At 38.1% G+C, this 26,136-nt stretch overlaps 1 protein-coding gene across 3 annotated transcripts in view; it reads left to right on the top strand.

Moving 5' to 3' along the window:
- Positions 1–26,136, top strand: part of NSD1 (nuclear receptor binding SET domain protein 1) — a 146,889-nt gene that overhangs the window by 106,755 nt on the left and 13,998 nt on the right. For all 3 annotated transcript variants that reach the window (XM_030326753.1, XM_032594062.1, XM_030326748.1), the window contains 7 exons: positions 892–1,035; positions 3,484–3,607; positions 10,938–11,138; positions 12,453–12,632; positions 18,046–18,202; positions 19,678–19,883; positions 24,058–24,170. In XM_030326753.1, coding sequence (XP_030182613.1) covers positions 892–1,035; positions 3,484–3,607; positions 10,938–11,138; positions 12,453–12,632; positions 18,046–18,202; positions 19,678–19,883; positions 24,058–24,170 — 1,125 coding nt within the window. The remainder of the gene's footprint in view (positions 1–891; positions 1,036–3,483; positions 3,608–10,937; positions 11,139–12,452; positions 12,633–18,045; positions 18,203–19,677; positions 19,884–24,057; positions 24,171–26,136) is intronic.

The raw sequence follows: 26,136 nt of genomic DNA, 5'->3' as shown, positions 1-26,136 counted from the left end.
AGAGGCCACATCCCTCTTTCCCTTGAGTTAAGAGTAATGTTCTACTGAAATAGCTAATGAAAAGCTGTAATAGGAATCCTGGAGTAGAAAGAGAGTCTGATGCTAGTAAAAATCAGGCAAGACAATATATGGCAACTATGGGTATGATCTTTAACATCCTATGCTCTAGGTGTCTGATAAATTTTGTAACTGTTTCATCACAAAGTAAGCTTTTTCTAAAACCAAAGAGCACAATGCCAAGTAACCATATAATCTGAGTGAACTTTCATACTGCCCTTTTATAGTTGAGACTGCTACATTTAGAGGGGAAGGAAACTCAATTTGCTTATTTCTTGAAACCAGCATCTGCTTAATTTTAGAATAATATTTATAAACATTGGCTTTAAGGAAACAAAGGTAGATTTAAAACCATTTCCTTGCAGAGCATCAATGCAGTCATTGATGCTATCTCTGGCTTTTCAACTCAAGTTAAAAGAGAAATAGAACAAGTCAGGTCAGCATTACACATTATGATACAGAGTGTTTCTTTCCAGAATAATTTGAATAGAATGCCCAAGGTGGGCATTATTTAGGAAACACTGATCTTGGAAGGACAAATAAGTAATCAAATAAACTTAAGAATGTTTTCTCTCCCTTAGTGAAACCTTAAAATGGAACAGCTCAAAAAGTTCCAGTGGAACAGCCTCAGAGCAGTTAGTGGCAGGGCATGAGGCGCCCACTACCCGCCCAATCACAGCAGGGTTAGAACTAACATTGCATGCAGTCCGCCCGCGTGATTGGCTGAACATCTGTAAGTGCTTAATGGCTAGACAAATAGCAGCCCAGAGGGCGGGGGTCAAATGGAGGAGACATGAATAATACAGATATGGGACATTATTTTTTCTCTGCAAGGGAGAACTGATGACACACAGAGCGGCTGCAAGCCCCAAGGACACTGTTGAGGAGGGTGTAGAGAATGATCATGGGATGCCAGCATCGAAAAAGCTGCAGGGCGAACGAGGCGGAGGAGCTGCACTCAAGGAGAATGTCTGTCAGGTAGAAGATGTTTCCCACTTGCATTTTGATTGCTTGCTTGTCTTTTAAAAGAAGGCCTCTTCATGTCTTAATAAGTATATATGTAGTACCTACTATATGTCAAGAGTTTCCATCACTTTAAATTACATCATACAGTCCTAACAATCTTGTAAAGTAGATTACCATTATTACCCTCAGTTTTATAGATGAGGAAACTGAGGCATAAAGATGTTACATAGCTTGCTTATAGTCACACGGCAAAGCCAAGATTGAAACCCAGGCAATCTGGGTTTAGAGTCCTAACCACTCTGTTGTATTGCCTCTCTCTAAAGAGCCTTTATCAGACTTGATAGTAGAGTCCATTAAATGGATGCTTTGATTATGCTCTCTCTTTTTTTTTTTTTTTTTTTTTAAATTTTTTTTTTTTTCAACGTTTATTTATTTTTGGGACAGAGAGAGACAGAGCATGAACGGGGGAGGGGCAGAGAGAGAGGCAGACACAGAATCGGAAACAGGCTCCAGGCTCCGAGCCATCAGCCCAGAGCCTGACGCGGGGCTCGAACTCCCGGACCGCGAGATCGTGACCTGGCTGAAGTCGGACGCTTAACCGACTGCGCCACCCAGGCGCCCTGGATTATGCTCTCTCTTTATGGGCTTGATTTACCTTTGTAAATTCTTAAAAGCTGACATATAAAAAATTGAAGATACTTGGTTTTTCTTCCTCTTTTCTAATTAAAACGGCTAAAAAATAAAAATAACCCAAGCCCAGGATATGCTATGATGAACAATAGAATTTCAACTTTGTTTCTTTGTTCATTTTCGCTATTATATAAAGATTGATCATATTCGGATGAGCACCCAAACACACTGTTAGTTCTCAGAGAGTGTATGCCCACAAAGATTATCAAGAAAAAATGGTTAAAGCTATAGTGGCCTTATGGCCCTGGATTGTTTGGGCACTCTTTGTTTAAATCTATTGTCCTTGTATAATTTATTAATATTGTGTCCTTTTATTATGGTTCCTAATCTGAAAGATGAATTACATAATCATCCCAATTAAAGGGTTAGTCCATAACATTTGGTTAATTTTAAAACATTATTCTTTGATATGTATTGTAATTGAAGTTTTCCTGTTTAAATGATGAAAGCAGATTTGTTTATTGTATATAAAAGCTGGTATCACTGGCACTGTGAATATATAAAACATGGCAGTTGTCAATTTTTATGTGAATAGGAGATAATGAAAGAGACAAAGTTTAAGACTAACTTACACTATAGGTTGATTAAGACCTTGGGGGTCTGTCTGTTCTTAACCCTGGCTGCCTCTGGCCTTTTCCCCAAAGTTCTCCTACTCATTTGTTTATTTAAGTTATGATGTTAAGGGGCCAAGACCAGTTCTGTTTCTTGGGTTCTTAAATGTATGAGACTTGCCTAGTCACCTTTCCTTACCCAGTAAGTATAAGACTTTTTGTCATTTTTATATTTTTCTGCTAATCAGTATGGGGAAACAAGTCAGGATGTTAGAGGGATAAAAGTAACAAATGTTGGGAATTTGCAGAATTTTCATAAATCTTACGGTGTTTTGAAACAAACATCCAGATCTTTATTTCCTAAGGCTCTATGAAAAATGGCACCCTATCCTAGATGAGATCATCTTAGAAAAGTGGCCTCTCTGAGATGGTTGTAGATGTATCTCAAAGGTCATTCAAACCTTGAGTAGAGCCCTTTTGGGACTGTTACAATCCAAGTCTAGCTAGTCAGTATCTCTTGCTTGAACTATTAGAGTAGCTTCCTTGATTGTCTCTTTGCTACTGTTCTCACATATCTCATTCTTGAACTCATTTTCCATGTAGTAATCAGAGAGATCTGTTTTTAAATGAATATTTGATTTTAGCCTTCCCTTGGTAAAGACCTTTGATGGTATACCTTTGTAATGAGAATAAAATCTGAAATTATACCATAATGTGTAAGGCCACACAATCAGGCTGTTGCCTTTTTCTTACCTCATCTTGTACCACTTCTAACTTTTGTTCCACTTTAGTCCACTGATTTTCCTTATGATTTTTAGACATGACATAGTTTTTCCTGTCTGTGGACTTTCTGTACTGGTCTTCCTGGTCTTTCTGTCTGACTAAATGACTGACTAGTAGCTCAGAACCCTGTCTGAGAGGCCGTTCCTAATCACCCAATCCAAAATAGCTATTTGAATTCTCTACTTAATCGTATCATTATCTTTCCTGTTTGTTTGTTTACTTGTATTTTCTGTTCTTAGAATATGTGAACCATGAAAGCCAAGGGACCTTGTGGTACCTGGCATAGAGGAGTTAATCACTAAATATTGGCTGAATAAAGAGAGGGCTTTCTGCTTTCTAGAAAGCTGCTAGTTAACCTCTGCCTTCATGAAGGCCTTCTGTTCGGGACTTTAAAATCCTTTTTCTGTAGACATACCTGTTTTCTTTCTCTTAACAGAACTGTGAGAAACTGGGTGAGCTGCTGTTATGTGAGGCTCAGTGCTGTGGGGCTTTCCACCTGGAGTGCCTTGGACTAACTGAGATGCCGAGAGGAAAATTTATCTGCAATGAATGTCGCACAGGTGAAGTAGATACAGAAGGGTCTTCTTCCAAAGATGGTCTGAGTTTTAAGTTTTTCAGGAAAACCCAACATTTATTGGATACACTGTTTTTGTGGCGATACTGGGCTAGTTGCTGCAGACGCGGATAGGTGCTTTGTAATCTTTGCCTGTAGAAAAGAATTCCAAGTGAATAATGACTTTATGGTATAATGCGGTGCAAAAGTATTGTAGTAGAGATACATTTAAAGTGATAGGTAAACAAAGATGAACCAGTGCCACAGAGAAAAAAAACTGAGTTTGGTTTTAAGAGAGACATGGTCATTGGTGTGGGGAGAGGAAGAATAGAAGAAGGTCCAATAATTAAAGTATAGACTGTTTAGGGAATAGGAAGCATAGGTTTGTGTGTTTAAGGTATTTTAGGGAAGAGGCATTGGTAGTGACAAGGAGGATTTCTGGATTACTGTCAGTGTTTTCTGTTTCTTGAGCTGACTGGTGATTACATAAGCGAGTTTATTTTATGGTTATTTGTGAACTATACACTTAGGATGCTGTACTTTTCTGTGTATATATCATATGTCGACAAAACTTTTTACCAAAAGAGAAACACCTATTTTAAGAGTTATAATATACAAATTGGGTCAGAAACTAAGAATGGTCAGATGGAACCAGCCTGTAAAGTACCTCACAAGGCTGTGCTAAGAAGATTGTTCTTTCTTCAGCATTATATGTGAATGTTACAGATTTTAAAAAAAATTTTTTTTAATGTTTATTCATTTTTTAGAGAGAGAGAGAGTGAGCGGGGGAGGGCAGAGAGAGAAAGGGAAGGAGACACAGAATTCGAAGCAGGCTCCCACCTCCGAGCTGTCAATATAGAGCCTGATGTGGGGCTCGAACTCGTGACATGAGGTGAAGTCGGACTGAATGTTACAGCATTTAAGTAATAAAAAAATGGGGGATGACAGCTGTTACACTCCTAAGTCATTAAAATCGTAAGTGTGCATGATCCTGCCCTGGGTGAAAGCATGTGTAGAGTGAGAAGTGGGCGGACAACAGTACTTAGGGCATGCCCACATAGAAGAACTACTGGAATGTGAGGAGGAGCTAGTCAAAGAATGGCTGTGAAGCCGGGGGCAGTGGGGTGTCATAAGCAGTGGCAGATGTGGCAGAGAAACCAAGGAGGTCCTGGCGTGAAAAGAGACAGTTGTATTTGGCAGTGAGGAAAGGCTTGACTTTTTGCCAGAGGGTGCCATACTAAACCAGGTTGAAGGGTGCCTGGATACCAGTATACACTATTTCTTACAGAAGCCTGATACCATGGAAAAGAGGGCAGTAGTTGAAAGGAGGATATTATAGGGTCAAGAGGAAGAACATCTTGAGTGTTGGTAGGATAAAGGTTAAAAACCACATAGAGAAATAAATTCTTATAACAGAAGAGGGAATCATTGGAGGAGTACAGTTATAGAGACAGGAGAGAATAATTTTGAAGAGGCAAAAAATAAAATAGGAATGTTCCTTGAAGTTGTGAGGCAGAAGAAGGAAGCTGAAGTTTTTTTCTTACATTGGTGAGAATGATGGGGAAAGGTGGTCTCTCTCTTGAAGGATAGAGTGTAGGTTTAGAGTAGCCCATGTGGGAACAAGAGACAGAATTAACTTGTGTCTTTATATTTTTTTTCTTTTTTTTTAACGTTTATTTATTTTTGAGACAGAGAGAGACAGAGCATGAACGGGGGAGGGTCACAGAGAGAGGGAGACACAGAATCTGAAACAGGCTCCAGGCTCAGAGCTGTCAGTACAGAGCCCGACGCGGGGCTCTAACCCACGGACCGTGAGATCATGACCTGAGCCGAAGTCGGACGCCCAACCGACCAAGCCACCGAGGCGCCCCAACTTGTGTCTTTAAATAAGTGGCTCTGTCACATTGAGTTATCTCATCTTTCTGCCACTACTTTTAGTAGCGTGTGAATAAAAGCTGGAAGACAAGATAGCTGTGGGTCATTTTGTCCCTGCATGGTGGGCTTTTTGATCATTATGGAAAATAGTGCCATCCAGCCCTGTAAATGAAATTTAGAAAAAAATGTTTTGGTATGTGCATATCTCTTATCCTAATCTTAGAGCTTCTTGCCTTTTGTGCAAATGATCCAGTTTTGCTAGTCTTACCTTTTTTTTTCTTAATATTTTATTTTATTTTTGAAAGAGAGAGAGAGAGTACGAGCAAGAGAGGGGCAGAGGGAGAGGGAGATAGAATCTGAAGAAGACTCCAGGCTCTGAGCTGTCAGCACAGAGCCCAACACGGGGCTCAAACTCCTGAACCACAAGATCATGACCTGAGCCGAAGCTGGATGCTTAACCGACTGAGCCACACAGGCACCCCACTGGTCTTATCTTTATTATAATGTGATATTCTCTGACCAAGTTAAGGCAAAACTATTTTTTTTTAAGTTAGCCTCACTGAAGTATAATTTACCTACTATAAAATGCACTCATTTTCATGTATGTTTTGATAGGTTTTGATAAAATTTATATACACCTGTGTAACCACAACCGTGGAGAAGATTTAGAACATTTCCATCACTTCAGAAGGTTCTCTTGTACTTATTACAGTTAATCCTTATGCTCCTCTCTCCCCCAAATCTTATTTCAGGCAAATAATGATCTGCTTTCTGGTACTACACATTAAATTTATCCTTTTTAAGGGTTTCATATATATAAGTGGAACAAAACATATATAGTTTTTTTGTGTCTGGCTCCATATAACGTTTTTGATGCTCATCTATGTTAATGTGTGTATCAGTAGTTCATTCTCTGTCTTAAAATAGTTTATTGAGGTATAGTTGATGTACAATAAACTGCACAAAGTGTAGTTTGATATGTTTTGACATATATATGTCTGTATGTGTATATAACACCTTGTGAAACCATCCCTCAGCATAGTTAATTTGAGATTTTTTTTTTTTTTTAACGTTTATTTATTTTTGGGACAGAGAGAAACAGAGCATGAACGGGGGAGGGGCAGAGAGAGAGGGAGACACAGAATCGGAAGCAGGCTCCAGGCTCTGAGCCATCAGCCCAGAGCCTGACGCGGGGCTCGAACTCACGGACCGTGAGATCGTGACCTGGCTGAAGTCGGACGCTTAACCGACTGCGCCACCCAGGCGCCCCTTAATTTGAGATTCAACAACATTGTTGCAGGTTCATTCTTTTTTATTGCTGGGTAGTATGCCATTGTATGGATATATCACAGGTGGTTTATTCATTCATCTATTGATATACATTTGGGTTGTTCTCAGGTTGGGGTATTACTAATAAAGCTGCTGTGAACATTCAAGTCTTTGGATGGACACATTTTCTTTTTACTTGTGTAAATACATAAGGGTGGAATGGCATGGTAGGTATATGTTTAATTTAAAAAAAAATTTTTTTTCAACGTTTATTTATTTTTGGGACAGAGAGAGACAAAGCATGAACGGGGGAGGGGCAGAGAGAGAGGGAGACACAGAATCAGAAACAGGCTCCAGGCTCTGAGCCATCAGCCCAGAGCCTGACGCGGGGCTCGAACTCACGGACCGCGAGATTGTGACCTGGCTGAAGTCGGACGCTTAACCGACTGCGCCACCCAGGTGCCCCATGTTTAATTTTTTAAGAAACATTCAAACTGTATTCCAAAGTGTTTGTACCATTTTAAATTTTCATCAGTAATGCATGAGAGTTTCAGTTCTTTCACATCTTCATCAACACTTGGTATTGTCAGTCTTTTTAAATTTAGCCCTTCTGACAGATATATCATGGTATCTCATTGTGATTTTATTTTTAAATATTTATTTTAAGAGAGAAAGAGCAAGCGTGTGCACACGTGCTCAAGGAGGGGCAGAGGGAGGGAGAGAGAATGCCAAGCAGGTTCCACCCTGTTAGCACAGAGCCTGATGCAGGGCTTGATCCTATGAATCGTGAGGGTCATAACCTCAGCCGAAATCAAGAGTCATATTCTTAATCCACTGAGCCACCCAGGTGCCTTCTGATTGTTATTTTAATGTGTATTTCTTTCTTTCTTTTCTTTCTTTTCTTTAATGTTTATTTATTTTTGAGAGAGCCAGAGACAGAATGCAAGTGGGTTAAGGGCAGAGAGAGAGGGAGACAGAGAATCCGAAGCAGGCTCCAGGCTCCGAGCTGTCAGCACAGAGCCCAACGTGGGGCTCGAACCCATGAGCTGTGAGATTATGACCTGAGCTGAAGTCGGACGCTCAACCGACTGAGCCACCAAGGTGCCCCTTAATGTGCATTTCTTAATGATGAATGGTATTGTGTATCTTTTTTGTTTTTGTTTATATATATATATTTTTTTTTTAATAATTTTTTAATGTTCATTTTTGAGATTGAGTACAAGCAGGGATGGGGCAGAGAGGATGGTTACAGAGGATCCAAAGTGGGCTGTGCACTGGCAGCATGGCTCAAACTCAGAAACCATAAGATAATGACGTGAGCTGACATGAGACGCTCAACCAACTGAACCACCCATGTGCCCCTGTGCATCCTAATGTGCTTTTTGACTTCTTGGTGAAGTGTCCATTCAGATCTTTTTTTTTTTTTTTTTTTAATTTGTTTATTTTCTTACTTTTGAGTTTTAAGAGCCCGTTGTATATATTCTGGGCACAAGTTCTTTATCTGATACATACTTCTAAAATTATTCTACCAATCTGTGGGTTGGTCTTTCATTTCCTTAATGGTGTCTTTTGAAGAGCAGTTTTTAATTTTCATGAAATTCAGTTTATTAGTTTGTTCTTTTTAGAGATTTTGCTTTGGTGTCATATTGAATAAATCTTGCATAATCCAGTGTCACAAAACTTTTCTTTGTTTTCTAATGAAAATTTTATAGTTTTAGGTTTCATATTTAGGTCTATGGTCTAGTTTGAATCAATTTTTGTATAGGACGTGAGGTAAAGAGTTATTTTTGAGGGTAGGAAATTTTACTCTGGTTTTAGTAAAGATGAATAGAGTAAGAATAAAGGAGTCATTTCTTACCCTATTTTCCTAATGGGGAGTGACTGTCCCGTAATTTAGGTTATTCTAATCTAATATTGGCTGTGAGTTACTTGGCATTAGACAGTAAGTAGTTTGCTTCTTTCCAAATGCATAATTAAAAATTTTTCCTAAAATCATTATTAGTTGGGTAAACTTACTATTTATAGGTGAAGATGGGCTATTTTAATGAGCTTCAATTTCCAGCAAGTGTCAGAGGCAAGTTCAGATGTGTCTTTCAAGCCTGAGCTTTTTCCTTTACATTGTATTGCTTCTCAGAGAGAGGTGGATTTTTTTTCTTTTCTTAAACTTTGTATTACAGAAATCCTCAGACACTCAGGGTACCTGGGTAGCTCACTCAGTTAAGCATGTGACTTTGGCTCAGATCATGATCTCACTGCTTGTGAATTGGAGCCTGCTTCGGATTCTGTGTTTCTCTCTCTCTCTCTCTCTCTCTCTCTCTCTCTCTCTCTCTCTCTCTCTCTGCCCCTCCCCCGCTCTCGCTGTTTCTCTCTCAAAAACATTAAAAAAGAAGGAAAAGAAAGAAATCCTCAGACATTTATAAAAGTAGAACAGTGTAAAGATTCCCCCGGTATTCATCACTTAGCTTCAGTACTTCTTGGTGTTCTACCTCTGTTTACCCATGTATTTCAAAAGGTGTAACAGTTACTACTTAAAGATATATATCTAATGTGTAGCAAAATTATACAGTACCCAGTCTCATTTAAAAATTTTCCAATTTGTTTCAAAGATGTCTTTTTATAGTGTTTGAATCAAGATCCAGATAAGGTTTTCTTTATTTTTTGATATGTCTCTTAATTTCTCTTAATCTACAACATTACTACTCCCACCCTATTTTTAAGTGTCATTTATTTGTTGAGACAACGGTGATTGGTCCTGCTTAGTTTTCCACATTGTAAATTTGGTTGATTGCATCTTTGAGGTGTCCTCTTAACTTCTTCCTCTATCTCTTCCATATTTCCTGGAAACTTGTAGTTAGATCTAGAGGCTGAATTAATTTCAGGTCAGTTTTCTTCTGGCAGGAATGCTTTGTACGTAATGTGTAGTTCCTGTTGTGTCACATTAGCAAGCAAACATTGTCAAGATTTTCTCAGTAGTGATTGATTGTTCAGTGGGTTCACGTTGTCATCCTAATCAGTCTCTTAGAAAGTTCTTTACTGTGATATTGTGATTTATACTAAGAAATGTGTATTTTGGTCTTTAGTTTATGGCACAGAGCTCCCAAGACCTTGGTGTCTCCTAAGGGGTGAGAGTGATAAAGATGTCCTTTGTGTGTATTTTATTATGTTAATGAAAGACACACCTAAGGATGGGGGCTTGATTGCCAGAAGAACCCATCCTGATTAGAGGGCTAGAACTTTCATTCCTAGCCCCCTAATCTCTAGCGAGGAAAAAGGGCCGGAGGTTGAATCACTGGTCAGTGGTTTAATCTGCCATGCCTATGCAATGAAATCTCCATCAAAACCTTTGGGGCGCCTGGGTGGCGCAGTCAGTTAAGCGTCTGACTTCAGCCAGGTCACGATCTCGCGGTCCGTGGGTTCGAGCCCCGCGTCAGGCTCTGGGCTGATGGCTCGGAGCCCGGAGCCTGTTTCCGATTCTGTGTCTCCCTCTCTCTCTGCCCCTCCCCCGTTCATGCTCTGTCTCTCGCTGTCCCAAAAATAAATAAACGTTGGAAAAAAAAAAAAAAAACCTAAAAGGGTGGGTTTCAGAGAGCTTCTGAATGATTGGTGAATATGTGGAGATTAAGAAGAAAGTGGTGCCTCTTGGAGAGGGCATGAAAGCTCCATACCCTTTCCTCATATCTTGCCCTATTCGTCTCTTCCATTTAGCTGTTCATGAGTTACAACCTTTTGTAATAAACCGGTGATCCAGTAAATAAATAGAAATCTTTCTCTGTGAGCCATTTTAGCAAACTAATCAAACCTGAGGAAGACAGGGTCATGAGAACCTCTGATATATAGCCAGTCAGAAGTATAGGTGACAACCTGGACTTGAGAGTGGCATCTGAAGTTGAGGATGGGGCAGTCATGTAGAACTGAGTCCTTAATCTGTGGGATATGATGTTATTGCCAGGTATATAGTCTCAGAATTAAGTTGAATTGTAAGATACCTAGCTGGTGTTAGAGAATTGCTTGGTGGTATGGGAACTACCCTTCCTGCTCCCCCCGACCCACGCACACACATACTCACACGCATACACACACCCCATATTGGAACTTAGTACAGAATTGTGTACTTACAAACTTTCATCTAATGCTTTAGCATTGGATGAACTCTTAAATTGGTGTTAATTTATTACTTTATTTCGGTTTCCCAGGAATCCATACCTGTTTTGTTTGTAAGCAGAGTGGGGAAGATGTTAAAAGGTGCCTTTTGCCCTTGTGTGGAAAGTTTTACCATGAAGAGTGTGTCCAGAAGTATCCACCCACTGTTATGCAGAACAAGGGCTTCCGGTGCTCCCTCCACATCTGTATAACCTGCCATGCTGCTAATCCAGCCAGTGTTTCTGCATCTAAAGGTATGAGTTTCTCACATGAACCAGTCTAATTGTAGAACCTCGCTTTCCTTGGCAGTGTGTATTTCCAGGTGCTAACTGGCATCTCTTTGTGGCCTCTCTAGCTTTTGTCAAGAGTGTCAGCATTTTATGTGAGAGAGAGGAGAATAATGGACTAGTCTAGCAGTTCCCACATTGTATTCTGTGGAGCCCTAATGTTATGTGGTGGTTTGAAATATTTCGATTTCTTAGTTTGAGAAAATATTGTGCTACATGCCTTTCTCCCCCTACTCCATTAGACCAAAGTGTATTATTCGTTTCCTATGGACCCTTTATATCTGTGGTTGTCAGATGTGATATCATTCAGACATGAATTTAGGGTAGAATTGAGGTTTTTGTTTTGTGTTGGTTTATTTTTTTTTAAATGGAAACTTCTATCCTAAAACCTCTTTCCTGCATTATAGTTAGATTGAGAGCTAAAGTTTCCAAAACTGCCTATAGTTCCAGGTAAATTCAAGTTTTTAGGTCTGTTCTCATTGGGAAAACAATCATTTATTTCTGTTCAATAATAATAGGGTCTCTTACTAATTTTCCCAAGCCAAATATTGTGTCTCTACTATTAAATGCTTGTGTGCCCACAGAGCCCTCATTTCTCCCATAGGGGATTGAGGAGGAAAAACGTAGCAGTGTTTTGCCTTTGCTTTTAATTAGACTGGCAGTACCTTTTGTAATATGATTCCTTGGACTTATAGATCTCCTCACTCTTAAGTACAGTAATTTAACTTGCTTGGTCAAAATTACAGTTTAACCATCAGTTTACCTTCCTATTTTTAGTTGCTATTGTAGATTACATTTAGATGATTTGGTAATGGTTTCTATTTGGTGTGATACATGTTAGAGGACATATTTTATCTGGAAGGGGTTCATTCACCTTAAAGTTCCGGCTTTAAGAATCACATAGTACCAAGCAATATTATTTATTAGTCTTTCTCTCTCCCAGCTGGCCTTCTTTCTGATTGTGCACATCCCTTCTATTTAGTTTGAGGCTGATTCCAGGTTTCCTAGGAGTCTAGGCAATGGATTATATAGGGTTTTTCTTGGTGAGGCAGGCTCACTTAATAGTCGTGAGATCTGACTCTTTGTGACAACTTATCACATAGCTCCCATCTGAGCTTTTCATAGTGAATTATGTGTTTTATCATCCCTTGTCCTAGTAGTGTTTCCTTCTATTAGTGACATTTTCTCAGTGCTGACAAAGATTTCAGTAACTCGTGTTGTTTTATATTTAATCTCTTTGTTTTTTGTCTGCTACTCTGGTTTTCCTACTTGTAATTTTAGGTCGTCTGATGCGCTGTGTCCGCTGCCCTGTGGCATACCATGCCAATGACTTTTGCCTGGCTGCTGGGTCCAAGATCCTTGCATCTAATAGTATCATCTGCCCTAATCACTTTACACCTCGGCGGGGCTGCCGAAATCATGAGCATGTTAACGTTAGCTGGTGTTTTGTATGCTCAGAAGGTAAGACATGACTGCTTAATGTATGAATAGTCTAAAAAGAGGTTAATACAATATTTTAAGTGCAACAAAAATCATTTTCTTCACATTGTTAGTAGAGAAAATATTGGAATGTAATGTCTTGAACTTAGGATAACATAGCAGAACTTTTAAACTTGTTTTTTTTTCCCTGATAAGGGAGAGGTTTTATTTTGTTATTTTGAATAATGACCTTATTTTCATTAAAATGATAAATGAAACAAAGAGAAAGATAAAGCAAAGGAAATAGAATCACCCTTGGAAAATGGGGGAATGTGATCAAACAGTACAAACTTCCAGTTAGAAGATTGGTAAGTTTGTGGACTTAATGTACACCACGGTAACTATAGTGACTAATACTGTATTGCATATTTGCAAGTTGCTAAAGAGAGTAGGTCTTAAAAGTTCTCACTACAACCAAAAAGAAAAAATTATAATTATGTGAGATGTTTGATGTGTTCCCTAACCTTAGTTGGGCAATCATTTCACAGTATATACATCTAGTCATTATGTTGTACACTTTATACACAATGTTATATGTTAAATAAACTGGAGGTAAGGAATACTAATTAATAAATAAATAGTCCCAAATCGTCCCAAGTTCCATCATCAGAAAAAATCATTACTTAATTTTAAGTGATACTACATAAGACATTTGTGCACATAAGCAGATAGCAGGGGTATATATCTAGATAGAAATAGTTCTAGAAGATGGTATTATATTGTACAATTGTGTTTCTTTTTTGTTAAATCGTTTATTCATGAATATAAAAGGAAAGTGAAGGAATTTATGAACATCTATTAAGTATTTCTTAACTGTTAGAGGTATTCCTAAAAGTTCTTCTAAAGTGGAAGAAAAATAAATTTTATATCTTTATATTTTTTTTTCTTCAACTTAAAACATACTTCTTTGATAGAGTTAGTGTTAAGCTTCTACATTTTTTTCAATTCCTCACAGCCTGATTTTTGCTAGTTATTGTAAGTGGATGGTTTAGTAATCATCACTACTCTATTTACTATGGTGCTTATAATTCTGATTTCCTTATTTTAATTTTTCTCTTGGTTGACTGAACTTCTAGGAAGCACCCAGAGGTGCTTATTTCTCTGCTTGAGGCTATCCATCATTTGCTTCTATACTAGAAGCATGTGTTGGGTTACTATAAAACAGGATATGTGTTCTTTTTCTAAGACTGTTGTGGACATTGCTTCACTGTTTTTTCTGTTGTTGATGGTGACACCAGTTCTCATGTAGTTTCTTCATTACTTTTCAAATTGACTAAATTTTATTGATTAGTAATTTAGGGGGAACAATTTCTCTCACTTTTCTGTTTTTTTAATACTTATTGGCTATGCAATTTCATGAAAACTTGGCTGTTTATGAACATTCTGAGGGACTCATTTAAAAAGTCAGTATGTCTAATTGAATGAACATCCCTCTTGAGAAATTTGGATATATACTAAATAGTGCTAAAGTCATAGAAGAAGGTTTTTCAACTGCTTTATATGATTGAAGTGGTCAATTTGGACTTTTTGTGCTCTTAGAAGATTCATGTAACATGACAATTTAAGGAAAAGATACACTTAGAGGACATGGTTTGTATCCTCAAACCATTCTATGCTGCTAATATAGAATAAACAAAAAGCACGTTAAGTGCAGTTACAGATAAAGAGGGAAGCCTTTGGGGTAGAGATGTTTTAATTCACAAAGAGGACATTCTTTTTGTTCTTCTAATACCTGCTCCTCATAAACACTGTCTTGTGAACACTGCTGCCTATTTATTATACCACTCTTCTTTTGTTTAGAAGAAAGTTAAAGACAAGAGTTTGGTATTTAATAGCTTTTATTTATTTATTTTTTTTTCAACGTTTATTTATTTTTTTTTGGGACAGAGAGAGACAGAGCATGAACGGGGGAGGGGCAGAGAGAGAGGGAGACACAGAATCGGAAACAGGCTCCAGGCTCTGAGCCATCAGCCCAGAGCCCGACGCGGGGCTCGAACTCACGGACCGCGAGATCGTGACCTGGCTGAAGTCGGACGCCTAACCGACTGCGCCACCCAGGCGCCCCTTTAATAGCTTTTAAATATAACATTCGGGGGGCACCCAGGTGGCTCAGTCAGTTAAGCATTCGACTCTTGATGTCGGCTCACACCACGATCTCACAGTTCCTAGGATGGAGCCCCACATCGGGCTCTACACTGAAAGCGTGGAGCTTGCTTGGGATTCTCTCCCCCCCTCCCCCCCCCTCCCTCTCCCTCCCCCTCTCCCCCCCCCCCCCCCCCTCTCCCTCTCTCTCCCTCCCCCTCCCTCCTTCTCCCTCTCTCCCTCCCTCCCTCTCCCCCCCGCCCCCTCCCACTTGCTAAGTCTCTCTCAAAATAAATAAACTTTAAATACAACATTCTGTAATTCTACTCTTAGAATAAAAACAGGTGTCTGGGAGGCTGAAGTGTAGGCTCCAAAAGTTTTCCACATTTCTTGGAGATGGGACGATGAAACAGTTCCAACATTAGACCATTTCTAACTCCAGAGTGGGATGAAATGAATAAAAGCGAGAGTGCCCATGTGATAGCATTCCTAACATGGAGCATCCTAACTGAAAAGCTACTGAATCCATTAATGGATATACATAATGGTAACTGAGTTTCCGAGAAAACTTAGTAGCTGCAACAGTAGCAGCTTTCAAAGTGTAGGCCCTTTCAGAGGCTTCCATGAAATCATAACTCTTTTCATAATAATAATAGTAAGATACTACTTGCCATTTATAATTTGTTGACATTTACACTGATGGTTCAAAACTAGTGGTGGGTAAAACTGCTGCACCTAATAGAAATCAAGGCAGTGGCTCTAAACCATATAAGTAGAAGCAGTCCCTTGTGTTCTGTGTCACCACACACTCTCAGTTTTTTTAAAAAAAAGTTTCACACAAGACTATTCTTATATAATAATCATTAATTTTATTGAATATCAATCCTCAGGTGAACTGTTGTTTTTAATATTCTGTATTATAAAATGGGAAGTGCATATAAAGTGGTTCTTTTGTATACTGATGGTTATCTTAAGTTAAAGCACTCATGCAATTGAGTTGCAGTCTGAACTAGCTGCCTTGTTCATGGAATGCCAGTTTTAGTTGTAAGAATTACTGTGACAAACCATGGCTCTTCACACTTGGATATTCGTCAGACATTTTCTTGAAAATGGATAAAAGTGAGCCTGTTTTCAAGGAAAACACACAGACAGAAGTCGTTGCCAGTGATAAAACTTGAGCTCTTAAGTGAAAATTAGAATTTGGAAAACTGGTAACTATCACCCTGAAGCTTAACAGCTTTTTAGTATTATTGTGAAACCCTCATGATATGAATAACTGATATTATAATAGTATATAATGAAATAGATCAACATTTGGAAGATCTACCTAATTCAGCAAACTAGTATTTTCCATATGACCAATGTGCAATGTGCACATTAAAAAGTTAAAAACCATGCATATATAAAAGATCCATTCAAAGTGCAAGACAGATCAATGAATTTTAATGTAGTAGTACTAAAAGTTTATTGAAATTATTTCAGATTTGACATTGCAACTAAAGTCTACCCTGTGGAGTTTTAGTGTATAGATAGTATCAAAGAAGGAATTTGTATAGGTCTTGAACAAGTTACTAAAATAGTCCTTTTTTTATAAGTATTTATCTGAGAAAGAACAGATTTTCTTCAGGTGCCTCAACCAAACAGCGTATTGCAATGAATTCAGTTTAAAATATTTGTAAAAATGTGAAACACTGAGCCCCATTAACATATATTTTGGAAAATAGTTATTTTTTTTTTACAAAATTTATATTAATAGAATTTGATATTTTTAAATGAATTAGTAAATATTTAAAAATTTTCTTAATTTTGATTTCTGTTTAGTAAATATACATATTTTTAGCTTACATAAACAAAATTTATTTTGGGATCTCCAAGAATATAAAGTTGTCGTGAGGCCAGAAAGCCTGAGACCTGCTAGACACGAACATATATTTTGCTAAGGCTTTACCCTCACTAACTCTTCAGGACAAGACTTGGAGTTATATGTTTGAGTCTAGCATGTTTGAAGCATGCTCATTTGTGGCCTTAAGGTATTTATTATATTCCCTAAATATGATTCCTCTTTACCTAAAATTCTTTACAGTCTGTAACCATGAGGATTTCAGCTTCAGACATATAAATTGAATCACTTTAAGTGAAAATCTTTAGGAAGTGAAAATTCCTTGTCATTGCAATATATGTAATTATCCTGGTGTCTGAAACCTCAATGGAGAAGGGAGAACATACATTTAACTGAATTTTAGGGCAACATCACTTTAGTACCTGTGACTTTTTTGTCAACTGTGAAAATCATAGGTATTTCATTTGTTGTAGATATCTTAAAGTATTTTGCAGTCATTGCTACTGCTAGATCTTATTTTTGCATTACAAAGAAACATAATTTCTTGTTCTAACATTTTGATAATTATATCTTAATGTAACATTGTCTTTCCAATCTATATGTTAGGTTTATGCATTTATAAATGTTACTCTGAAAAGAGCCCATAGGTGTCAGAGTACCAAACATAAAAATGATTAAAGAGTAATTTCAAAAGAGGGAAGGAACTGACCATATGGAGACTGTGTCTGTGTCAGACACTACTGGGCCATTTTTTCACTTATCTCGTCTTCAAATAGATGTGATTGTGGAAAACATCACTGAGGAAATGATACCTTAGCAAGAAAAGTGAGTTCCCTATGGTCATATGATCTTGGTGCTCAAAATTGACATCACTTAAAATTTGTGCTCTTCATACTCTGGTCATTGTGTGTCCCTGGTATCCTTTTTATTTGGTGTGTCTCTGGTGTGTGAAGAGAAAGAAATAAATATGTGTGCATGTATATATTTTTAGAAGTTGATTTTTTTAACTTTTTTTTAAATGTTTATTTTTGAGAAAGAGAGACAGAGCATGAGCAAGGGAGGGGTAGAGAGAGAGGGAGACACATAATCCGAAGCAGGCTCCAGGCCGTCAGCACAGAGCCCAACATGGGTCTCAAAGTCATGAACCGTGAGATCATGACCTGAGCCAAAGTCGGCTGCTCAACTGACTGAGCCACCCAGGCACCCTAGAGGTTGATTTCTGACCTCATTGCCCTAACCTCATTTTGCCAGTAAGATCTCATATTTATTTGTTGTGACTCTAACAAACCCCCAAGGTTGTGGTTCGCAGGAATATTGGAGAGGGAATAAATGCTCTTGTAGAAAATCCTTTCTGGATAAATTACTAAGTCCTTAGCTGAGAGATAAATAATTGGTTAGGAGCAAAAGCTATTTCATCTGGGTCATGATATGTGGCCTTGTGATTCTGAGTGCCAGATTTTTTGATTCCCACAGGAGGCAGCCTTCTGTGCTGTGATTCTTGCCCTGCTGCTTTTCATCGTGAATGCCTGAACATTGATATCCCTGAAGGAAACTGGTATTGCAATGATTGTAAGGCAGGCAAAAAGCCCCATTACAGGGAAATTGTCTGGGTAAAAGTTGGACGATACAGGTGAGTGAGCATGAAGGAGACTGACACTCTTTTCTTTTACCATCCTCTGTTTCTTGGGATCTTAAATACAGTGTTTAGCATTTTTTTTCTTTAATTTTTAAAAAAAATTTTTCTGATTAAGCAAGGTGCACCCCCCCCCATTAATTTTTTCATTATAAAAGAAAAAAACTCATTTTCTGTTTTGTGATTATAGGAATAATACATATTCTCTGGAAAATTCATGAATGAAAACAAACCCATAACAAGGAAGATACATTGCTAATATTGTAGCATATTTACTTGAAGACACACCAATGCATGTTCCCTCAAAATAATTAGCCTTATGGTTTATACCCAGTTTTGTGTCTTTTCTTTTTTTTAATTATTTTTGTTGATCATGGAATATACAGAAGAATATCATAACATGCATGATTTAAGAGAATCAGAAATTTACCTTTCTGATACATACATACATAAGTACATACCTATGTATGTTCCTCCCATTTAAAGAAATAGCATATGGCTGGTACTTGAGGCTCCCTCCATGACCCTTTCTGAATATACTGTTGCCCCACTCCTAGCAGTAACGACTATACAACATTTTGTGTTTTTTATTCCTTTGCGTTACTATATGTTTACACATGTATAATGTTTTGTTTTGCATGTTTTAGACCTTTATGTAAAGGAATTGATGCTATATTTTCCTGCTGCTTGCTTTTTTCATTCACTATTCTCCTGAGATTTATAGTGGTTAGTGTAGTGCTCTAGTTCATACTTTGCCATTCTCCGTTTCTTTTTCATATAGACTTCCGATATAGTGTAGTTAATTTATCCATTTTCCTGTTTGGAGCAGTTTGTCAGTGTTCCTTAGTGTACATGCACAGGAGTTTTTCTTGGATAGGGGTTTCCACCTTAAATAACTAATGCCAAATTGTCTTCCTAAAGTGGACATGTAAAGTATTAATTTACATGTATTTTATTTTATTTTATTTTATTATTTTATTATTTTATTATTTTGTTTTAGGGGGCATTTCTTGGTGCCATTTTTCTATATGCCTAACAGTTTTTTAAAAGCCAAATTGTATTTCATTGTATCATGTGCCATAGTTACCTTATCATTCATTCTCTTATTGTTGAACATTTAGATTGCTGTCCAGGTTTTCATTCTTAAAGATAATTCTTCAGTGAACATTATAGTCAAAAGCTTTGTTCATATCTATGTGATAATTATTATTTTGTTAAATTATTGTTTCCTTTTATAGATTCTTTAAACTAGAATAACTGAATCTAACTTTATATGTGAGTATATCTATGAAGGTGGGCGTTTTCAGCACATACTACTTGTTTGTTCTCTAGTTAGATTGTAAAAATGGCTAGGTTGGACTTTAATGTGGATAGACCTTGTTATTCCTTATTCCTGTCCTAAAAAGTAGCTTGTTTCCCTAATTATTCTGCAGCCTTCTAAAGGTTTCCTTGCTTGTTTTCACCTTTCCCAGGTGGTGGCCAGCTGAGATCTGCCATCCTCGAGCTGTACCTTCCAATATTGATAAGATGAGACATGATGTTGGCGAGTTCCCTGTGTTATTCTTTGGGTCCAATGACTATCTGTGGACACACCAGGCTCGAGTCTTTCCCTATATGGAGGGTGATGTGAGCAGCAAGGATAAGATGGGCAAAGGAGTGGATGGGACATATAAAAAAGGTAACTTTATCCTTTTTGTTTCTCAGGCCAGCACAGATCTCTGTTACCCAGGTATTTGTTCTGTTTGTGTTAGAATTCACATATATTCCATTAGCTGCTGTGTTCTGATCTCTGGGGCATTATGTAGCTACAGCTATAGGATTTTACAGGGAACTTGATCCACATAGCTCATTATTTTTAGCCTAACCTTTAGGTAACTAAAATTTCCTTGAGGGAGTTTTTTTTTTTTTTTTGGTTTATTTATTTACTTTTGAGAAAGAAAGAGAGATAGAGAAAGCCTGAGTGAGGGAGGGGCGGGGAAAATTCCAAGTAGGCTCTGTGCTGTTAGCCCACAATGTGGGCCTTGATCCCACGAACCTTGAGATCTTGACCTGAGCTGAAATCAAGAGTGAGACGCTTTAACCAACTGAGCCACCCAGGTGCCCCTTGAGGGAAGTGTTTTATCAGTTCTGTTTTCTCAGCATCTTATCAAGTACTGGAACTTTGGAACTATTTTATAGCATAAACAGTATAGTTTGCTAGACAAGAGTCAGAATCTCTAGTAGAGTTGTTTGTTCCACAAGGTTTTGTTTTGTTTTGTTTTGTTTTGATTTGTTGGGAAGAAATAAAATTCACCAGAAGTTAATAAAGGAAAATATAGGGGCGCCTGGGTGGCGCAGTCAGTTAAGCGTCTGACTTCAGCCAGGTCACGATCTCGCGGTCCGTGGGTTCGAGCCCCGCGTCGGGCTCTGGGCTGATGGCTCAGAGCCTGGAGCCTGTTTCCGATTCTGTGTCTCCCTCTCTCTCTGCCCCTCCCCCGTTCATGCTCTGTCTCTCTCTGTCCCAAAAATAAATAAACGTTGAAAAAAAAAAAAAGACAAAACATTTAATAAAGGAAAATATTGAAAATGAAAGCATTAATGTTCTGAATCAAAAGAGATTTTTTTTAAGCTGGCCTGGTAGTAAAGGAATGGGGACATTTGGGGCTAGGAGGGGTTGAATCAACTATGAGCCTCAGTTTTCTCTTACTGTATAATGAGTAAAGGTTGCTTTGAGAATTCAGTGAGATAATAAAAACATCAACCACAGAGCACATAGTTGAGTTGGTATGCCATCAACAATAATTACTTTCTTCCTTTAGCTGTCCTTTGAAAGACAGTATAAGTATGTCTTATTTCTTAATTTATTTGGACATTGACATATGTAAGATTTTATCTGCATGGTGAGGTAGAGATTCTAAACAAGTGAAACTTTCGGGGCACCTGGGTGGCTCAGTCGGTGGAGCCTCCGACTTTGGCTCAGGTCATGATCTCTCAGTTCATGAGTTCAAGCCTCACATTGGGCTCACTGCTGTCAGCTCGTAGCCCACTTTTAACCCTTGGTCCCCCTCTCTCTGCCCCTCCCCAACTTGTGCTGTCTCAAAAATAAACATTTAAGGGTTATCTGGGTGGCTCAGTCTGTTAAGTTTCTGACTCTTGGTTGCAGCTTAGGTCATGATCTCACAGTTGGTGAATTTGAGCTCCAAGTGGGGCTCTGTGCTGACAGAGTTTTCTCTTTCCCTCTCTCTGTGCCTCTCCCCAGCTTGGGCTCGCTCGCTCTCTCTCTCTCTCTCTCTCTCTCTCTCTCCCCAAAATAAATAAATAAACTTTAAGTTAAAAAAAATAAACATTAAAAAATAGTGAAACTTTTTGATTAGATGAAGATTCTTTATAAGATTGTAAGCAGGTAAAACTTTCTTGATGAGGAATGAGAATGATGTCCATAGGGAACAAGTTTCACAAAGGTCATTTCATTGGGTCCTCACTTATCTGTTGACCATGTCATTTCTGTGCAAATATGGGCTGTTAGTATTAATACTATAGGAGCTTGGCTCTTGAGTCTTGTAATCTTGGATGGTCGGGGACCAGTTTAGCAACATCTTTGTCTGCATAGAGCTGGCCACCACAGAGGCTGGGGGAGAAGGTCGAGTTGTAGGGAGTACCACAAGTCTGAGCCCACTAAAGCTCTGGGATTCTGCTCTTTCTATGCCTCTACCCTGGGCTGGCTGGGTACCTCTGCCTTCAAAGAATACACGTTTTTATGGGCAAATTCGAGATCTAAGCAGTCAAAATGCCATTCTTTGAGTGTTGTGGCAAAAATGTGCATGGTGTGCACCAGACCAAGAGGAAGCATAACTGTGCTGGGGATCAAAGTTAGAAGTCCTGGATGGTTTTTTTTCCAAGTGACTTTGAAGAGTGAACCATAATAATAGTTCTCATTTATTGTTTGCCAGACCCTGTTCAGGTTTTTTCTGCTTTAAGTCCTTGTAATATCCCCTGTAAGTTAGATGTTATTATCCTTATTTTATAGATGAGGAAACTAAGGATCATAAAAGTAAAAATTACTTACCCAAGGTTCCAGTGCCAATAAGTGATACAGGAAGGTTTCAAACTCTAGCAATTGGACTCCAGAATCCAAACTCTTAAGCCCTACTCTGCCTGCAAAGAAGTTAACAAATGGGGGACACCTGGGTGGCTCAGTTGGTTAAGTGTCCCAACTTCCGCTTTGGTCATGATCTCACGGTTTGTGAGTTTGAGTCCTGCATCAAATTTTCAGTGCGGAGCCTGCTCAGGATTCTGTCTCCCTCTCTCTCTGCCCCTCCCCCCAGGCATGCTCTTTCTTCCCCTCCCTCCCTACCCCCTCCCCACCTCTAAAAATAAACTTTAGGGGCACCTGGGTGGCTCAGTCAGTTAAGCATCTGACTCTTGATTTCAGCTCAGGTCATGATCTCAAGGTTCATGAGTTTGAGCCCCACGTCGGGTTCAGTGCTGATAGCACAGAGCGTGCTTGGGATTCTCTGTCTCCATCTCTCTCTGCCCTTCCCCAGAACACTTGCTCTGTCTCAAAAATAAACAAACATTTAAACGTAAAAAAAAAAAAAATTAACAATGAAAATGTTAACAAGACAGCATATGTGAAAGTATACATTAAATCTTTAACAAACGGAGTGACCTCTATGCAGTACAGTTGAAGATGGGGTTGGGGAACACAGGGCTGTTTGCCAGAAAAGGTAGGTAAGTTACATGGTCAGAGCAGACTTTTTAGAAACTTTTGTCTAAGTTAAACTTGAGGACCATAAACGTGAGAGGCTATAGCCAGAATGTCAGTGAGATGGCTGTTTCAGTACTTCTGAACAGAGATGATAAGACTGTCACAGTGAAGTGACTCTGGGGTGGAGAGGATGATGAGTATTTGGATAGACATTAAGTAGACAGACTAGGCAGCACATGGTGAATAATAGCATGAAGAAAGGAGTGATTATAACAATAAGAGGATTCAGGGCCACACGAATTCTGTTAGATGGTGACAGGGAAATGGAGAAAAAGGGGTGGATCAAAGGGGATATTTTCTTTAAATAGCTAACAATATGGGGAAAGCTGCAGAGAGGAAGGAGGGGAAAGAATTGGAATTCTTTTCAGAATTTTTAATCTGGTTCAGGAATAATGAATTCTAAAAAAGGAGAATGAATTAAAAATTAGTTTTACATGGAAAAAGAAAGAATCTTAAGATTTTGTTGGACTTCTAAGATATTACACTCTTTCAAGCATATGAAAGTATAGTACTTGAATACAAATCAGCTATGAAGATCTGTTATTGTATCTTTATAGCTAATAGTTGATATTTACAGAATGAGCCTTAGGAGAGGAATAGGACAGGTACTCTAGAAAATTGGGTAAGAAGGAGAGGAAAACTTTAATTTTGAATTTCTTCCAAAGGAATGTAGCATGTTATTTGGCACTAAAGAGACGGAGTGTTTCTGGAGGCAAGAGGTTCAGAACTGAGGCAAGAATTTGGCTTAATGAAGGGCAGTGACTTTGCTGAACAGATGCAGTCTCGTTGTTAGGAGATGTTATTTGTGGGCTTTTTCAAATCATTTGGCTGGATTTGTTTTTGTTTTAAATTTTCCTCTGAAGGTGGTAGCCTGCATTGTGCCATTTAATGGTGGATTATGTTTTGTATTAATGCTAAATCTGAATACCCTGGGAACTATAAATTAACTTGAAAATAGCAGTCATATATACTTCTTAATTTTCCATATAATGCTGGTTGAGTTTTGTGTAAAAGACATGGATTTTCTCCAACTTTAAAGGGGAAAAAAAGGCAAAATGAACAAGTCCACCTAAGATTAAGTGACTTGTGCTGTGTGTTTTCTTAGCTCTTCAAGAAGCTGCAGCAAGGTTTGAGGAGTTAAAGGCACAAAAAGAGCTAAGACAGCTGCAGGAAGACCGAAAGAATGACAAGAAGCCACCACCTTACAAGCATATAAAGGTGAGAGAAGACCTCAGGAGACTCTGTCTCTAGGAGAGACCCTATATAGATCTCTCTCTCTTCCTGCTGTGTTCATGAAGAGGATTGGAAGCACAAACACAGTTGCTTTTAGGTAGAGGTATGAACTTGAAAGAAGATAAAAAGTTCCAGAGCAGCATTCCTAGCACCTTGTCTACACTTTTATGTAAAATCAGTTGTGTTTTATAATTTTTTCTGTTGCTTTGGAAAGTCTTTTTATAGAAGTAGATTGGATTAGATTATGTGCACAGTCAATATCTTGCAGTTTGAAGGGGGTTCAAGAACCATGATAAAAAATGATAAATAGTCCCAAGATAGTGTGAATAATACACAGGGTAAGTCTTCTTGGTAATGGCTGATACTAAAGATATTTTAGGTGACCACTGTGACTGGGTTTCCCAAGGTCAGTAAAGTTCCTGTTAGGTGTACCTAACCCTTAATGAACCTAGTAGAGTAAGAGTCCTCACTGTTTATCATCAGGGTCCTTCGGATCCTTTGTATTTTTTTATGTTTTAAGTCATTTTTATGAATAATTAAGAGAAGTTAAAAATACAGGAATAATGTAGAACAAATTTACTAGACATTTCAACAAGTATTTACTAAAACTTCTTTATTCTAAGTTTTATTTATTTAAATAGGTAATCTCTACACCTAACATGGGGCTTGAACTCATGACCCTGAGATCAAGAGTCACACACTTAACTGAGCCAGCCAGGCACTCCTATAACCTCTTTTCAAAAAACCTTTTTAAGAAGTTAGTTGTGTTCAAACATTAGAAGACACGAAAGAATGCTATTATTAACTTTGTTAACAAAATGAGACTGTCCAGTTTCTTGTTGTACGGTATTTATGCTGATGTCATTCCTGAACACCATTTCTTTTTTGTCTATAGAAATTTATTATTAGTATTCCCATTGATATTTGAGCTTCTAAAGTCTTCTAGTCTGAGGTTTCACTTAAAGATCAATTTCACCATCTTTAGAGGCTAATGTAGTCAAGTATATCCCAAATATTCCATGGGACATACCTAAACTAGAAACCTATTTTTTTTTTTTCAATCTGAAATTCAAATTTAATCAGGTGTCTGGGATTTTTATTTGCTCAGTAAAGCAACCCTACTAAAAGCAGACTACAAAGATGTTATCTCGACTCTTTAATACATTCTGGAAAGATGATTTAGCACTTTGGGCAATGCCATACAGAAACTAAAATGTGAGTGTTGAACTCTTGCATGTATGAACTTTGGTGATTTCATTATTTTTCTGTTTTCTTGTCAGTTAAATCTTTATTGGCAGAGTTGGGAATCACTGATGAGTAACTATGAGTAATGATAAAATAGTAAAATGTTATGAAATATAGGAAATTAAGAACACTAAAATTCCATAATATAGCTTAGATTTTTAAAAGGGTTTTAATGGATGTACATGGTAGTTGCAAGATAGAATGAGGGTGGTTCCCCCCCCTCCCCCTTTTAAAAAAAGGTAAATTTGGCTTTTGATCTTTGGAAGACCTCTAAGAAAGAATAAGATTAATAAAATATAAATCCTTACAAATAAAACTGATGAAAAGAGACTCAATCTAAAATTGAGTCTAAATGGACACTGGTGGTGATATACTGAGAGTTAAGTGGAGTTATTGTGCATGGAGATATAATGCATAGAGATCTAAGTGTAGTTAGGCCTCAAAAAGGGGAAAGTAATCTGGTTTCCCACAGTCATAGATGTCAGATAATAGCAAGGGAGGCATTTCTGAGTAGCACGTCAACCATATTGAGCTGTTGAGAGAGAAACTTCTTGTGAGTGATCTAAATCACAGAATTTAGAAGCCAACTTCTTTCCTTCATACACTGTCCCCACCTTTTTATAAACAAATATATTTCCAGGAAAAAGTTTTAGATCAAGGGTTGGCAAACTGTGGTCCATGGACCAAATGGCAAACCATTGGCAAA

The sequence above is a fragment of the Lynx canadensis genome, chromosome A1 (genome assembly GCF_007474595.2).
Source record: "Lynx canadensis isolate LIC74 chromosome A1, mLynCan4.pri.v2, whole genome shotgun sequence".
NCBI classification, from domain to species: Eukaryota; Metazoa; Chordata; class Mammalia; order Carnivora; family Felidae; genus Lynx; species Lynx canadensis.
This window is presented reverse-complemented; position numbering and strand designations above follow the sequence as displayed.